Source organism: Lampris incognitus, chromosome 21 (genome assembly GCF_029633865.1).
Source record: "Lampris incognitus isolate fLamInc1 chromosome 21, fLamInc1.hap2, whole genome shotgun sequence".
Lineage (NCBI taxonomy): Eukaryota > Metazoa > Chordata > Actinopteri > Lampriformes > Lampridae > Lampris > Lampris incognitus.
In genome coordinates this window covers 3875538-3893674 of record NC_079231.1, presented here as the reverse complement: position 1 = coordinate 3893674, position 18137 = coordinate 3875538, and the positions used below count along the sequence as shown (strand labels likewise).

Here is an 18137-nt window from a genome sequence, read left to right as displayed (position 1 = left end):
TCACCTGAGCTATCATCTAATAAACTGCTACTGCCCCCCCACCCCCACCCCCACTCATTACTCACAGGACCTAGAAATTAAACGCCGGTTGTCATAATGTGTTGGAGTGTTTCTTCGCTTGAGTACAAGGGTGCGCAGTCGAAAACCAAGACATGTCCAAAAATCAGACTTTAGTTACTCCTACTGGGGATTAACACTATGAAGGCCATTGTCTTGAATCATTATGCGGGGATCAGAGTAAACATGAACCTACCACGGGGCCCTGGTTGTGATACTTGAGCAAAAACAAAACAAAACAAAAACAAAACCAAAACAAAACCAAAACAAAGCCAAAACAAAACCAAAACAAAACCAAAACAAAACGAAACAAAAAAACAAAACAAAACAAAAACAAAACAAAACAAAAACAAAACAAAACAAAACAAAACCAAAACAAAACCAAAACAAAACAAAACATGCACGTTGGACTTTAAACAGTAGTCTTAAACGTTGGTCTTAAATCCAAGCCTCAGAGGTCATAATGTGTAACTGGCAATGTAGGGTCACGTCTTGACCCGTAGAAGGCGCTGTTCTGTTTAGCGCACGCAGCAACCCCCCACTGCGCCCACTTGTTGGTTCCAACATGGCGCCGGTGACGTCAGCAAGCTAGCCATTACCGCTGCGAGCCGAGATACGGCGTAAACAGTCCTTCCGGGAGACTCTCGCGGCTTAGAACCACAGACACAGTCTAGGGCGAGACGCGTGTGTGTGTGTGTGCGGCCGGTAGGAGAACCCCCCGACAGGCATGGATGCGGTGCCGCCTTCGCGCTGTCGTATGGGCCATTTTAGTCGCGGTTCCGATCAGCCGACGGCCAACTCGGGCCAACCGCTGTTAACGTTAGCTAGCTAGGTGAGCTTTAGCTAACCCGTGTAGGTTGCTAAGTAACCGCAGCGTCGCTAAGCTCCGGGTTTATTGTTTGGACAGGATGGCTTCCATTCGGAATTCCCCTTTCTAGATGTGGAGTTAACGTGTTCCACGCCAGAAGCTAACGTTACTTGGCAACGACCGTCCCACCTGACAGCACTGGTCTCTACGGCGCGTTTACGTCCCGCGTTAGCGAGATCATGTAGCTTATTTAGCTAGCTGAAGAATCGGCGGCTAACGCCTGCTAGCATCCCCCCTCCACTGACGCCTGCTAGCAGTCCCGCAGGCCCCCTCCACTGACGCCTGCTAGCAGTCCCCCTCCGCTGACGCCTGCTAGCAGTCCCGCAGTCCCCCTCCACTGACGCCTGCTAGCAGTCCCCCTCCATTGACGCCTGCTAGCAGTCCCGCAGGCCCCCTCCACTGACGCCTGCTAGCAGTCCCCCTCCGCTGACGCCTGCTAGCAGTCCCCCTCCGCCGAACCAAGCAGCCTGGTTAGGGAATAGTGGTTCCTAGCTAGATGACAAGTCAACTGAAAGTGGACCCCGGCCTGCAATGTTTAGTCTGATGGCGAACTGCTGCAGCTGGTTGAAACGCTGGCGGGAGCCTGCAAGGTACGTAACCGAGCCCACCACACGACCTGCACATGCTTGGCTGTGGGCTTCCTACGTGGTCGCACGGTGGTCCTGCAGTTTGCCAAGTCGCCCTGTTTCTTAAATGTATGGCAAATTCAGCAGCCAGCAATAGAGACGGATGTCTGTCTTTGGGGTTTCCCTTGTAAAGCGAAGCACCCATTATTCTGGAGCCTTCATTACTGCGAAGCCAGTGAGCAGTGCGTCAGTCTCGTCATCTGAAGGTCGTGAGGTCGAGCCTCACGCTGGGCAGATATTTCCCACTGGGTTTAAATGTACGGGGGCGGCACGGTGACCCAGTGCTTAGCAATTTGTGACATTGGGCGATACAAATAAAGTGGACTTGACTTTGCCTCACAGCGATAAGGTCCCGGGTCGTCCTCTGTGTGGAGTTTGCATGTTCTCCCCCTGTCTGCGTGGGTTTCCTCCGGGTGCTCCGGGTTCCTCCCACCATCCAGAAGACATGCACGTTAGAGTTAATGCTCCTGTCAGTGCCCCTGAGCAAGGCAGTGGGAAGAAGAGCTGGAGTTGGTCCCCGGGCGCTGCAGCTGCTCACTGCTCCTACACAGCAGGATGGGTTACATGCAGAGAACACATTCGTTGTAAGAACACAATGACAAAATACAGTGGCTTTCTTCTTCTTTTCCAGATACATTGCACCCCGTTTGCAGTCATACTTAAGCAAGCTGCAATGGAAAATGTAAAGTTTGTTGCCTGGATTTCAGGGAAACGGTGATTTTAGTTTTATTTGGTTTAAAAAAAAAACTGCCAACGGTGGCTCACTGGTTTATTCATTGCATTTGGTCTAAAAGCTGATTGTTACCTGGCATGAATTGAATTGTTGGAGTCATTCACCAGGAAACTGTAAGATCAGGTGTGTGCGCGCACACACACACACATACACACACACACACATATATATATCAACACAGATACAGGAAAAAAAAGATTTTAATGCATAGCAGCATTTTCCTGTATCCGTGTTGATATTCCGCTCTTCATTAGTCAAGCACTCAACACCATTGACAGTTTCGGAAAAAAACCTATATATATATATACAAAACTGGGGAAGAGAAAGCATTGCCGTTGTTAGGCACATCTGTTGTATTCTTGATTTCAATTTTCAGATGTAAACTTAAGACCAGAAAAGTTGCAGGCATTTTCCGTAATTCTAAGTAAATATTTTCCCTGATGATTAATATTGATTCTTTTTGTAATGTCGGACGTTCCTAGTTTTTCTTATCTTACATAAAATGTGTCCATGTGCTTATTTATTTGGCAGTCGCTCAACCCGCACTTGATGCATTTTGATATTTTATTACAACGCATTATATTTTGCTATTTCTCACCTTATGCTTGTTTGCTGATTTTAGAAAATATGATGTAGATCACAGAAAGTTGAATCAGTTCATCTGGGCAGGTTTATTGGGAGAAATGTTTCATCACTCATTAAAGTGACCTCTTCAGTTTCAACTGACTGCAGGTATCCTCACCCTTATGAACCTGCAGTCAGTTGAGACTGAAGAGGTCACTTCGATGAGTGATGAAACATTTCTCCCAATAAACCTGTCCAGATGAACTTATTCAACTTTCTGTGATTTTCTTACCTGGATTATTGAGCATGCATGAAGATATAATGTAGATTATAACCAAAATAATATCCATGTTTTGAGAGTTGTTCAAGTGTTTGTCAGCTGGTTGTGAAAGCAACAGGTTGTTTTTCATCCAACTCTGGGTGAAACCCCAATGGCATTTAGCAGATTTAGGAGTATCCTGAAAAATCTTGAGCTTTGTTAGGCACGGCTTGCATAAAGTCTGGCTCTTGTCAACCTCGTTTTCCCTTGAATTGCATAGACACCAAAATATATCCACATGATTGCTTTCAAGCAGAGGACAATGACTAAATGTTCGCCCTCTCAGCTAGTTTAGCTATCCATGCAAATAAGCTTATAAGGTATAGATGAAAACACCATGCGTGTTTTTTTTCTATTTTTCCTCCCTACATTTCACAATCCAACTGTGCTAAAAACATTCATGAGGTGTGTATATGGAATGTAAAATTGTTTGAAATTTTGCAATACAAAATGTTGTCACGAATAACAAAAATAAAATGTTATACTGTGTGGTGGGAAAATTGCATATTTGTGATGCATCTGAGACTTGGTTTTGTCACCAACACCTAGCCTCTTAACCAGCCCATCTCTTCCACAGTATTCTAATGTTCCAGAGACAGTTTAGGCAGAAGCAGGAGTAGGAAGCCCCTCTGTCTGGCATGAGAGACAACCCAACCCCTAAAATATAGTACGATAGGACTTAACAAGTCAGATAAGAACCACTAGGTGCTTTGGCATTCAGTAATATGTGTGTGTGTTCTTGTACGTGTATCTTTGTGAGGACCAGTTTGAGTTTTTTTTAAACATCATTGAGGACGTTTTTGTAGTGATGACGTTTTGTCCGGTCCTCACCTTTTAAGGGTGTATTTTAGGGTTAGGGCTTGGGTTTTAGGATTAGACTAGGGCTAGGGTAAGGGTTAAGGTTAGGCATGTAGCCTGATGGTTAAGGGTAAGGGAAGGAGTTTAGTCAATGAGGGGTCCTCACAAAGATAGAAGTGCATGTGTGTGCGCACACACACACATTTGTTGTTGGTGAAACAGTCAGTGTGCACTTGATGCTGAGGATGTCCGTATATCCAGAATGCTTTTTAGACGTGTATGGTGATGGAGTATTGAGAGGCAGCAGAGTTGATCCAAGGGTTAAACTGAAATGACAGTTTAGTTTGTTGCAGGGGTCATTCTCTTGCCACCGAACAATCTTTTCATGGAGGGATGCATCAAAAATCTTTTTGGGTACTGGCCATTGTATTTGTGCTCTGTGCCACACCATACCATGTCATGCTACTCTTTCTGAAATGATCTTTTTGCAGACCATGGAGCTGAAACCAAAAGACATCACTTTACAATGTCTGTAAACCTCTCCTTTTTACCTACTTCCTCACACCAGAGAGCATGTTTTCCTCTTCATTATTAAGACACTGGGAATTGCAAGGTCCCAAGGTAGGGTGACCAGCGAAGTGTATTGTGACTGCATCATCCCACGTGGTAACTGTGAGGGATCTGATCCTCTGGATTTACTGAGAAATCCCCCACCTAATCCCGGAGGCCCAGTCTGTTGTCTCTGTGTGTCTGTATATGCTTTCAGGCTGTTCCTTGGTTGGGAGTTTTCAGTAAGGAAGGGGACTCCTTGGTTCAGGGGCGGGAAAAACAGCAGTCAGTTTCTCTTCTTTTTAGGGTTTTCCTTGCGAGGCTTTCCTCATGAAGGCCTCTTGGCTCCAGAGGACGGTCCGCTGGATAGTGCGCTTAATGTCCTTACGGCGCAAGTGTGGTAGTTAAGTATATATCTCAGACATTAGTTGAGTTTATGTATGTTTTGTTGTTTTAAAGTGTCTCCTTTTAGTCTGTCCTGAAGTTAGCCTAGTTTTTATCCATTTTGATTGTGTGATCTAACACACATTTGCCTCCTTTCCTTGGATGTTTACATGTGTGTCTCTTTACACCTTATTCATTTCCTTCAATGTGAAGAACCGTAAGTTAAACCTGATGGTTTTCTAGGTAGATGTCGGAATAAGAAAATAGACTTCAGGACTGGTTTGTGAGTGTGTAAAAGCACATCCCTTCATGAGTTCTTGGTCAGTATTAAATATTAGATGTTTTTGATCTTTGTATGATTTTTTTCATGGAGAATGTGAGAGTAATCTGTTTGAATGTTAACTCTAATTAGTATCATTTTTGTTTTTTTCTGCTGAAGGTCTAGATTGGGGATAACAATAGTGAAATAAGGATTCTGGCCCATTTTCAGTTTGACTCAGATTTGTAAAGTAGAATCAAGGTGTTATTCCTTTTGTTGTGGTGATCTTATAAATATGGAAAACCAGGGATTACTTGATTGAGCCAAAAACCTTACAATCAAAGGTTTCTAACAACCTTACCAACTGATTTCCAAGGGGTGTATCTGTCCATGTTTGTGCCCTGTGTATCTATATGTATGTCAGTGTTTCTTTGTGTGTGTGTGTGTGTGTGTGTGTGTGTGTGTGTGTGTGGGTCAGCTCACCAGTAGAAACAGTGCTCTGACTCACTCACTTGCAGTGTGCAGATCCACAAACATGTTCATTCAGGAATTGACCGGCTTTTCCCCCTCGTCAGCAGAGGTACCTGATTTCAAGGCATTCCTGCCTTGAAAAGGCTGTGTAAAGCCCCTCTGTTACTTAGAGCCACCACACCAGGGCCAACAGCCACAAAATAAACAAGTTTGTGGACTGTGACTCAACCCACAAAATGATAAGGAGCTTATTGTATCCTATTTTGATGCAATGGTCTGTTTTCATGACAGCGATTAACCTTAACCTTATTAGTAATGTTATGCCAGTACAATATGTGTGAGATTGTGTTGACATACATTGACATATTGTAGCCTGAGGGCTTGTCATGCCTCCTCTTGTAGTGAGGCCATATAGTCACACATTTTCATTGCTTAATGGCCAATTTTTAGAGGCATCATTAAAAATAATTTGGGCTTGGTTGAATATATATAATAAATATAATAATATAGCCCTGTGATGGCCTGGCGGCCTGTCCAGGGTGTCTCCCCGCCTGCTGTCCAGTGACTGCTGGGATAGGCTCCAGCATCCCCCGCGACCCTGAGAGCAGGATAAGCAGTTCGGATCATGGATGGATGGATAATTGAAAGGGCATTTTTGTTAAAAAAAAAAAAGTCATGCTTGGTCAGTGCGGCTCACATGTTGGCCATATCTGAGTACAATAAAAAGTCCTAGATTGGATGGGTTATGTTAGCCAATACATTTCCAAAACAGGCCTACAGTTAGGCCTGCACTGGGGAAGAAGCTGGGTTAGTAGCAGAAAACCAACATCCTGAAACAGATCGTAAACAACTGCCCTTGTACAAACAGTGAGCTTCTTCACGTTGGGCTCTCTGTAGTGGCATCAAGGGTGCTGCCGCCTGCACAGATGACGCAGAAGGAAGGCTTTTGCAAACGCTCCCTGACCAGATGATTGAATAATGATAAAAACTTCATAGGAGGAGGACTCTTCCTTTGGTGATGGAAAATCATTGTGTGCACACAATATCACGTGGACTAGCTCATATCGCAGTTAAGGATGCTGTTCACGTTTATGTTTGTATTTATGAAAAAGGTAGGAAAGTTGAGGGGGAGGTGGAGTAGGTGAGACACATTGGAGAAAGTCCTTTGCAGACTGGTCACAACAGAAGGCTTGATGACTTCACTGGATGCCTTGGTGTGCGGTCCTTTCTTGCTTGGTGTTTTTCTTTGTTTCACGCGCTGAGAGGAACCTGTAGTCCAGACTCACTCTTGCATACTTTGCAGCCATACAGTTCCATGAAAACACATAGTCATTCTTTCTCCTCCGCTTTTGACTTTACAGGAAGGTGACTCTTGTAATGGTGGGACTGGACAATGCTGGAAAGACTGCCACGGTCCGAGGGATCCAAGGAGGTGAGGACTCTTCATTATCAAGCCACACAAACGTATTTACATTTTTTGCAAGTTTTCTTCTCAGTGTGAAGTTACTGAAGTAACTGAATATGGTAATTCCTAGTGCATGTAATGTACATGACAATAAGATAATTTCTGATTGTTCAAAGTATGAACCCCCTTGCTTAACTGGTTCCTAACTAAAACCTGAAGAGGAAGTCTGGGTAATGTGATAGAAGATATTTAGCAAATCTTGGCACGAGGCAGCTAAGACCATATGAAGCGGGTTAGCACTTTAATATCAAATGTTCTGTTTTAATGTTATGCTTTCACATAAATTGAATGTTGTCAAATTTGCTTTTCATTGCAAACAGATTTTTGCATAGCTAAAACAAAACAATCAGTACATTAGTTTCCTTTGTTTTTGATGTGTTCATGGGTCCCTTGTTTTTCATTCTCTCTCTTCGCATTTATATGTTAAGAATATGCTTCAGAATAATTGGGTGCAAGAGTTTTCCCTTGCCTAATGCAAACCGTTTCTCTGCTATTGTCCAATCACCAGAGAGCCCCCAGGACGTTGCTCCCACCGTAGGCTTTTCTAAGGTGGACTTAAAGCAGGGCAAGTTTGAGGTGACCATTTTTGACCTCGGTGGGGGAAAACGGATCCGGGGCATTTGGAAGAACTACTACTCGGAGTCATACGGTGTGGTGTTTGTTGTGGACTCCAGCGATGTCCAGCGCATCCAGGAGACACGGGAGACCATGGCCGAGGTCCTCCAGCATCCACGCATTGCTGGCAAGCCTGTCCTTGTGTGAGCGTCGGGTTACATGGCTTTGTTGTTTTGCAGTGAGCTTCTTGATGTGATAATATACAACGATATCAGTAATGCACGACAGGGCTGTTGTTTACTGTGATTGTGGGCACAATTATCAGAAAGTAAATGTGGGATGCAGTGAATTATCCATAATCATGGTAGAGAGCTCCTTAAGGATATTTTGGTTTTAATTGCCAACAGAAGACTGTAAATACTGGAATTATGCAGTAAAGGAAAATCCAGCTATAAAATGGACCAATTTTATGGCCATTTAAATGTTTTTAACAGCATTGAAGAGGGAAAAAATATTTTTGTAGGAGTGCTTCCTGGACTCAAATAAAGATTGTTTAAGTTACTCTTTCGATAAGGATACATGTAGACATAAAAATCACAAGAAACTCCAAGGCACTCTTTTTAAACAATTAAAATACCTTTAGTCATAACATGGTCATATAAGACCTATAACTCCCCGATGAAGGCTTGATGCCGAAACGTGTCAGCGTTTTTTTTCTAGGTCTTATATGACCATGCTGTGACAATACAGGTATTTGATTGTTTAAAAAGAGAGTAGCATTGAAGAAGGATCACAAAAGTATTGATGTGCATTTAATGTTGCCTAGCGAACAGCATGGCTTTTTCTTGATGTAAGTGCTTTTAGTACATTTTTTGCCAGTTCAGATGTTTAACCACATCATGCACCAACACTGCCATCTTCTCTTCCTTCTTGCAGACTGGCCAACAAACAAGATCGGGAAGGCGCGTTAGCTGAGGCAGATATCATCGAGAGCCTGTCGTTGGAGAAGCTTGTAAACGAGAACAAGTGTCTCTGTCAGATCGTGAGTGTTTTCCACACCTGTTGCCGATCTGCAATAGAAGGAGACTAAGTGCTTTATCAGAGGTTTTAACCTTATATGGAACAAGAGCTAGGTCCAGTTTTGAGGAGCAATTCATTCTATTCTTAGCATTTTGACTTACTTGAACCAACCCACATTCATGTCATGTGCTGTGAAGGAAGGCACATTCAAACCTATGCCATTTGGCACACTATTTGATATAAAGTGCATTTCTTACATTTATTACCTTTTTTTTTTTTCTTTCTCCATTCCAGGAACCATGCTCTGCGGTCCTGGGTTACGGCAAGAAGATAGACAAGTCCATCAAGAATGGCCTGAGCTGGCTCCTCAACATCATCGCAAAAGACTATGAGGCAATTGCAGAGCGCGTGCAGAAGGACACGGCCGAGCAGCGGGCCCAGGAGGAGAAGGACAGAAAGGAGAGGGCGGAGAGGGTCCGGCAGATACGGGAGGAGAGGTGAGGAGGAGGAGGAGGAGGAAGGCAAATTTGGCAGAGTGGAAACTGTCAGGAAGGAAGAAGCAGATGGGTATGTGAAAGGCAGGAGATGAGTTGTTAGGCGTGGGTGAGGGAAGTAGAAGTCAGGCAGGAAGATGTGCATGTCAGGAAGGGACAAGGAGGGAAAGAAGGGAGGGATGCTCGTTAGTTTGGAGTGGTATATAACACTTAAGAGGTGTGGGAGGGTGGCTGAGAATTTGGTAAGAAGGGCACAACATGAATGGCAAAGCACATTTGAGAGAATACGCATGTGCTCTCTTTCTGAGTAATGAAAGAGACCTTTAGTAGATTTACAGTCACATCGCTTTCATTTGTACAGAGCAGACTTTACTGAATGGAACAAGCTAATTTTTAAATTTGTACTTTAGGCATAAGCATGCTGACCTGAAATTTATTTGTCTCTGCTTAATATTGGTCTAAAATCTTGACAGGGAACATATTTCAATCAAAAGCTTTTGTTTTGTGTACAGAGATAGGTTGGAGAAGGAAGAGGCAGAGCGAGAGGGCAGGCCGATCCAGGAAGAAGAGCCTGATGATGAGAACATGCCCAGCCCCTTCCAGCCTATAGGCCACGTGATTTCTGAGGTGTGTAGTATCCAATCAGCTTTCAAGAAAGAGAGTGACTGTATTTGAAATTGTTTCAAACTCTGCTGCCATGTCACATTCAACTGGATTTGTACCAGTGGATTTTGTATGTAGAAACATGTAGACAGGTCTTTGCAGGAAATAAAATATGCTCAATGGTCATGAGTTGTTAATCTATCATAACCAGTCACAAATCATCACTTGCCATGGAAATCTTTGTTACCCTAATGCTTCACTAACAATACAGTTGTAAACAAAGTGTTGTTAGTGTCAAAGAGCAAAGTAAAATGTATGTTAAGCTGTCACATATTCATTACCGTTTCTTTTTTTTAATGTATATATATATAAATTCATTTCTGATTTTTCCCTTTTTCTTCCAATTTAGTGGCCAATCGATCCCTATTTTAGTTCAAACACCCATCCTCATACTGCATGCGTTCACCAACTGCATCTCTCCGGCCGGCAGTCTTCGAAGGAGACGCCTCGCCACTTTCATGACAAAGCAAATTAGGCCGAACCACTGCTTTTTCCGACAGACACAGACGCATTCATGTGACGAACACAAGCCGACCCCCCCCCCCCCCCCCAAAAAAAGACAGCGTTGCCAATTATTGCTGCTTCATGGAGTCTGGCCATAGTCGGATCTGACGAGACCGTGGTGCGAACCCTAGGTCCCCAGTGGGCAACTGTATCGACTCAAAGCCGATGCTTAGACCGCTACACCACCGCGGACCCCAATATTCATCACCTTTAAGACATTACCTTAATATCCCAGCTAGCTTTCTGGGAAATATTCCTAGGCTAAGATACAGAACATACTGGATTGCCATCCATTTGTAAATCAAGTATTTTACATCACTTGGGTTCTACATCAACCCCAAAATGTTGGTAAAAACGCCATAAGTTGTGAGCTACAAAGGAGACCTAACATGAGAGAATGTAATTGTAAGAATTTTGGAGGAAAAAAAACAATACCCAAGTATGCTTTAATTGGCTGTATTCGTTCACTGGGTAAAAAAGTGAGCAAGTGTATATTATTCTTGTAATTTCATTCCTGACTATCACTTCGCTTGTCATAATCTTAGACTTGACAGTTGAGGTCATGTTTCAACTATTCCTGTCTTTCAACCTTCTGTATCATTTTTGCATGTCATGTTACGTCCAGAATGAGGACAAAGAAAAGGAGAGGAGGAGGCAAAGAGAGCTGGAGGAACGCAGGGCCAGCAGCCTGAAGGCTGGCTCTGACCATGAGGAAGAGGAGGAAGAGGAGGAAGATGAAGAGCCAGACAGCACAAGACAAGTGCCAGAAAATGTCAACTCAGCTGAGTGTAAGTGTGAAGTTTATCCCAGTAGATTTTACAGCCCTAGTTAAGTTTGTATCTCGTATACAAATCTTCTAAGTCTTTTTCTTGCATCATGGTGCATTCCCGGCCAAGAGTGAAGCAGAAAACTAAAACAAAGAAACAAAATAATGCAGTGTAATATTAGACATAATAATGTTTAGTGGCTAAAGCATAGAAGTCACGACATAGGCCTAAAGGGACCGGTATGCAAAACTCAAGTATCATAAAAATCTGTGGGCGAAATGAGAGCAGTGTGCAATATTCATTTGTGTGTGGTGCTTTGCTCTATATGAGTAATGCAAGTTTCAGGGCAAGAAACCGGAAGAGACTTACTCCTTTCAGTCATTCAAGTCCTTGATACAGCCCTTGATTTTCAAGAGTCATCTTAAAACACACTTGTACTCATTAGCTTTTTAACTGTGCCTAACTCAACCAGGTCAGGTGTTTTTGCTGAAATCTCTGTAGGTCCATGTTATCATTATGGGCTCTGTGTGACCATGTGCCATTATTATTATTATCATTATTTTTATTTTCATCACTGATTTTTCTTCTCTTGTGTTGTTTCGTTTTGTTTTTGTTTTCCTCTGTGTGTGCTGTAAAGCACTTTGGATCAACTGTGTTGTGTGTAAAGTGATGATCCTATTTGAAATTTTGCCATCTTAATTCACAGAAGAATTGTACTTTTAATGAAATTATTTTGTGTATTGAACATCCAAGCCAACTGCCAAATATTTCTCCGTGCAGTGTCGGGCGAGCAGGCCAAGAAGAAGACGAGGAAACTGCATCTGAAGAGGAAGCACCGTGTTGACCCTCTGAGAACTGAGGATGGCCCAGCAGAGAGCCCCACCCCTCCACCCCCTCCAGGTCAGTCAACTTCACAGCTATACCCTGTTGGCAGGAAGTGGCGTTGGGAAGGCAGATACAGGGAGAAGTCCACAGTAGAGACAGTAAAGGGGCAGTTAGGTTTTCTCTGCTCGAGTCTGGTGTTGAAAATTGGACCGTGTTATTACTAGGTGGTATCGAGGACAGGGATAAGGATTGATGGGATCAAAGGACAATTATTAAGGGACAGATTGGGAAAAAGACAGTGTCCTAGGTAGTAATGTGCATCTCGTTTGTTTTTATGGCTTCCTTTTTATAATTTTGAATCTAAATTACACTTACTCATCACAGAACTTCCAGCATGACAAATTAAGTGTTCCTTTCACCCCTTTAAACGGCTATGATTTCTGAAGAGGTCGGATCAACCAAATACTAGTGTCAGAGGTACATTTGAAGCGCTTGCAGGATCATAAAGTCTGGGCACAGTTTTCTTTACTCATGTTCTGTTATTGTCTTTGATCCTAGTGGGATGGGCCACACCCAAAGTTTCTAGGCTGCCTAAACTGGAGCCACTTGGAGATTCGAGACATTCTGGTAAAACTGCCCCCCCTGTCCAGTTGTGTATAACAGCCCTGCATGATCACATATCTTTAACCCCTTAACACGCACAACGATTTTTACCATATTACTTTTTGTTGTACACGCCACTGTTTTGCACGTATTTATGGCCTTAGCAAATGTTTCTACCGTGCATGGATCAATCAATCAATCAAGTTGCATTTTATAGCTGCAACAGCATGGATGGCATCATCTCACTTAGCAGAAGCTGGCCTCGAAGGCTGGCCTTTTAGTTTGTCAATCTGAGAGCCATTCTGAATGCACTACCTTCACAAATACTACATCCATCCATTATCCAAACCGCTTATCCTGCTCTCAGGGTTGCGGGGATGCTGGAGCCTATCCCAGCAGTCATTGGGCGGCGGGCAGGGAGACACCCTGGACAGGCCGCCAGGCCATCACAGGGCCCACACACACATTCACATCTAGGGACAATTTAGTACGGCCGATTCACCTGACCTACATGTCTTTGGACTGTGGGAGGAAACCGGAGCACCCGGAGGAAACCCACGCAGAAACGGAGAGAACATGCAAACTCCACACAGCGGACGACCCGGGACGACCCCCAAGGTTGGACGACCCCGGAGGCTCGAACCCAGGACCTTCTTGCTGTGAGGCGACCGCGCTAACCACTGTGCCACCGTGCTACCCCTTCACAAATACAACGAAATGAAAACTGCAGTTTTAGAAAATCAGAACTTTTACATTAGGAAACACCCAAGAGATTCTCACCAGACTGATTCATAGGCATAAATATGATCAGACACTTGTATGTCAGGCATTACAGAAAGAGCCAGCGCATCCCCTTCCAGTGGCTACTTATACTTTCCTGTGTGGCAAAACAAGCTCTTCAGCCAGATTTGTAAATAATAAGATACCAATTGTCGAACCCAGCCACGCTGATAGCCTGAGCCAAGAAGAACGTGTGTCTTGTGGCCACTGTTTTTGTCTCGTTGTTGCCACTGGTGCTCTGCTCCATGCTGGAGCTTTTCTTCTCACCGCTCTTTCCACACTTCAGATAGAAAAGGTTTATCATAGTCATTGTAGAAATTTGTGTTTGGGCTCATTTTGAGCAGGACAAGAGTAGATTTAAACAACATATAGACTGCACCGCTGTGTTCAGAAATACTCGAATAGGATGTGTTCAAGGTATGGTGCCCAGTGCGCGTTAAGGGGTTTACTTTGGCTACTTTTTTACTTTATTCCTCTTTCTTTCCCACGCATGGCCGCCTCTGCTTAACCTGGTCTGAGTGGTGTACATTAACCCTTTTCACCATCTTATAACTTATGACTTTGTTTCCTCTGCAATTTTTGCTGCAGTAAGGGTGGGGAATGATTTGTCATTCCACATCTGTCCCTCCACTGGTTGATGAAAGCCACTTTATTTGACATTGTGTTCTTACAACAAATTGTATTCTTACAATGAATTTGTCTTTGTGGTTTCTTTTCAGGTTTCTCTATACTAAGACATTTATATTTAAACTCGCTTTTTACACCATTAAGAATATAATTTCAAGGGCGCCTGGGTAGCGTAGCGGTCTATTCTGTTGCCTACCGACATGGGGATCGTTGGTTCGAATCCCCATGTTACCTCCGGCTTGGTTGAGCGTCCCTACAGAAACAGTTGGCTGTGTCTGCGGGTGGGAAGCCGGATGTGGTAATGTGTCCTGGTCACTGCACTAGCACCTCCTCTGGTCGGTCGGGGCGCCTGTTCGGCGGAGGAACTGGGGGGAATAGCGTGATCCTCCCACGCGCTATGTCCCCCTGGTGAAACTCCTCACTGTCAGGTGAAAAGAAGTGGCTGGCGACTCCATATGTATGGGAGGAGGCATGTGGTAGTCTGCAGCCCTCCCCGGATTGGCAGAGGGGGTGGAGCAGCGACTGGGACGGCTCGGAAAATAGGGTAATTGGCCAAGTACAATTGGGGAGAAAAGGGGGGGGAAACCCCCCCCCCCAAAAAAGAATATAATTTCAAAACAAAGTGCTGTCACTTTTTAAAGGAATCGAGGTGAAACTGTACTTAAAGTACACTTGAGGCGTCACAATAGCAGCGATCATTTTCTTGCAGCGATGTCGCAGAGAAAGCGAAGGACTTTGTGGCATCTTCCTCGAAATTTATGTTCTGACTGTTAATTAGCTTCCCAGACTAACACCACCGTCTTTTACCGTCTTTTTTCTTGTGTTTTTACAACGCATGTGTCGGAGTGTGTGGCTCTTTCAGGGTGGCAGACGTCTGAATTAACATGACAGCATTTCAGTGTAGACTCATCCACACCGTTCTCCCCCCCCCCTCCCCCCGCCCCTTTTTCCAGCCTTTCCAATTCCTCTGTAACCTGTGCAGCGTCTTGCATGGTTGACGTCTCTCTGGTTGCTTGCATGGCTCTGGTGGTCATTTGAACTTTAAAGTCATGTCATTGTGTGCAGTGGCAGCATTACATTTTAAGGAAGATATTTTCCCAGCTTGATTTGTTTCATGTTTTCAGCTAACATTGGCAGCACATTGTCTTGTGTGAAAATGTACTTTGCATGACAAAGATTGTCGCACACATTTAAAATGATAATGGATGTCTTTTTCATTTCAGGACTTCATAGATTTAGCTAGCTAGCCTTTAACCTTTCCTCCTCACCTCCACAGAATTTTATGGAAAACCTCTCCCACCTGTTGCAGTTAGGCCACGCCCTAACGGCGACACTCACGATGTCATATCCTAACCTCCACCGTCCCCCCTTTCTGACTGATGTTGATCCTCCCCACCAATCATGGCTTCTCCCCTCTGCTTTTTGTCTCAAGCACGCAGTGTATAGACAGCCAAAAACACAGTCACTGCAATGCACCGGAGGGTGTGGAGGCCAGGGAGGTTGAAGCCCGGGTGGACTGGCTCAGAAACAGAGAGGCATCATTGGAAATGAAGTCTTTCTCTGTAAGCCAAGATACTGTTTCACAGACATCACATGCGAGACAAGGAACCTACTGAAACGGTCTCCATACGACTTCAGGATCCTCGGATGCTGAAAACATCACTGCTATAGTCTTCAACTTCTTTCTTTTTTTTTTTATCAGTTATGTCAGTATTAGATGGTTTGGATCAATTTTTTCCCCAGAAGAACTACTTTTCATATACAAAGAATATAAATTTGTTTTATCATAACCATCAGTTGTGTTTTTTTTTTATTATTATTATTATTATTATATGACTGTGTAATTCAACAGACATGTACAAGTGTCTGGAGTTGAGGTTAACAAAAATTACACTTGAATTGAGTTTGTCCATGTAACCATTTCTATGTACACAAACATGTGTTGTGTTAATGCAGTACGCGATGCTCCAAATGTACTCTACAGCCCGCGGAGATACGATACAGAGAATGTCAAGGGAACGACGGTACGGCCCTTAATATAGAGGTCTCAGTTGACCTTTCACCCTCTGCAGAGTTTCCTTTCAGGAGGGTGACCCATGTGGAACTGGGAAGCAGCTCGGCACGCCACGTGGCGAGATGACTAGAGTCATCTGGTTGTCGTCGATCGGGACCGTTTTTATTCCTTACGTCTCACCACTTCACTTGATTGCCTCCAAGTCTGTGTGACAGCGCACACAGCGTCACGCGCAGCGCGTCAGAAGAAACTACATCCGATCGCCGATAAGAAATGGGTTATTTTTTCTACTGACTCTCCTGTGGGCACGCCCTCAAAACGATTTTATTTATTGAAAAATACTGTAGAAACGACGACCTTATTTAACCCGCTGTAGTATATGTAGCCAATGCTCTGTTTACATCCTATACCTTTTTTTCTTAAAGCCATTCCTCAGGAGGGATGAGAATGTTGTAACACTGACATGGAAAGATGTTGAAGGTAACGGGGGCGTTCAAGGCCCGCTCCTCCTCCTGCGGCGGCCCTCACGTTCAGGCGCTCATCTTTTCCTCCTCCTGTCTCGCAGTTGCTCTTTGAAGAGGGGGGTAACATTACTTCCTGGAGGAAGGCCAATGTAAATCTAAAACTCACACCCTCTCGCGGGGATTTTGTGTGTTGATAGAGTTTACAATCTGCAGGCGGGGGGAGGAAGGGGAGGGGGCGACTGCGAGTGGCTCACCGCAGCATCCTGGACCTGCCGGTCCGGTGTTGGTTCAGGAGACATGAGGTTAATGCGTGCAACTGTAACTAAACGGGATATCATCTGAAACAGTCCACGTCTTGTATTTTAAGTCAGTAGAAGAAAAATCATGTGGATGAGCTGGTGGTTTTCATAACATTTTTCTACCTGATTTGAATTTTATAATAACTGCACAATAAAAATATTTTTTAAGTCTTGAATGAAAGGAATCAAGTTATGTTTTTGTGTTTCAGTGTGCACAGACTGACTCGTCAGGACATCGTCCGCATCCTGATTAATCCCCATAGCCCATTAACTAAAAAAACCATGTGGTGAGTAACCCCAATCTGTTGCACGGTGAGGAGTTTTGCAGTATTTAACAAGAACGTAGTTGCATTTGCGTTTTGAATGCTTGCCGTAAGAGAGGCAGGGGTGGTGATACTAGTATATCGTGATGGTATGTAAAATCTGTCCTTTGCTCGCCAAGGCAAATGTAGCTCAAATGGTAGTAACCACTGTGCATAATTCATGCCTGACGTGATACTCTGGCTTCAAACAATGTTTTATTCACCACTGTAATTACCTGGAATAATGGAGGTTGGTATTCCAGGCAATTTTACTCATTCAAATCTGACCGCATTGATCTACTCGGCTAGTTACACCCGAGCGCCGCTACTCTTTCATAACTGACCAATTAATGAACAAGCCGACGACACGTTAAATTCTTCTTCAGATTGCATTGAATTAAAACGTTAATGGCCGTGTGTGAAGTGGCGTTTGACAAAATGGTCTCCCGCAACACTTTAGTCTTCGTGTATAGGAGAATACGCCGGCCTTTAATTGCAAATCAAAACAGACAAATTAGAAAACAAAACGCAAAATAAAGACGTGATGAATTACAGAATGGCCCTGAAATTGCTGAAACAAATTAGGGAGCTTGAAACCCAAAGCACCAGAGAACAAGACCATACTACGCTTGGGTCTAGCAACGATGGTAGCAGAGAGAAAGCGAATATAAATGCCCAACAAAAACACCGCAATAACGTGGACTATAACAAGGCAATAAATAACCATAATATAATTTAGAAAATCAGATCTAATCAAAAATGAATTGCTCTTTTTGCCATACGTGCTGCTTTTAGTTGTAACTCGTGGATGCCAACTGACGTTTGTTTGAGGAATCTTCATCGCGGAATTCAGACTGGCTCAAAGTTCTGTCTTGGTCACAAAACTGCAGCACTGTTACACAGCATGTCCCTCGAAAATCAGCTGATCGGTGCCAAAAGGGAACTACTACATACATGGGCTGTATAGGCAGTAACACATACAGTAGTGAACGTGAGATGGTCGATACAGCTCAGCATTGCAATATTTTTTTTCCCGATGCTTTATCGATTTTCCAGCCCCTCGTGTAAATACATTAAAAATGGATTCGTGTTTTAAACAGATTTCAGTTCAGTGACACAGTATGCAC

At 43.8% G+C, this 18137-nt stretch overlaps 1 protein-coding gene across 2 annotated transcripts; it reads left to right on the top strand.

The window, feature by feature from the left end:
* Positions 1 to 687: 687 nt before the first annotated feature.
* On the top strand, positions 688 to 16887 carry arl13b (ADP-ribosylation factor-like 13b). 2 transcript variants are annotated; one of them, XM_056301319.1, is made up of 10 exons: positions 688 to 1515; positions 6990 to 7060; positions 7602 to 7851; positions 8585 to 8690; positions 8963 to 9165; positions 9675 to 9789; positions 10955 to 11117; positions 11877 to 11996; positions 12480 to 12548; positions 15364 to 16887. In XM_056301319.1, exons 1-10 carry the CDS (start codon positions 1457 to 1459, stop codon positions 15375 to 15377), a joined length of 1170 nt encoding a protein of 389 aa, XP_056157294.1. In that variant the 5' UTR covers positions 688 to 1456; the 3' UTR covers positions 15378 to 16887. The 2 variants fall into 2 exon arrangements, with proteins under 2 accessions (XP_056157294.1, XP_056157292.1); XM_056301317.1 differs by having other exon boundaries at positions 15208 to 16887.
* Positions 16888 to 18137: the final 1250 nt, after the last annotated feature.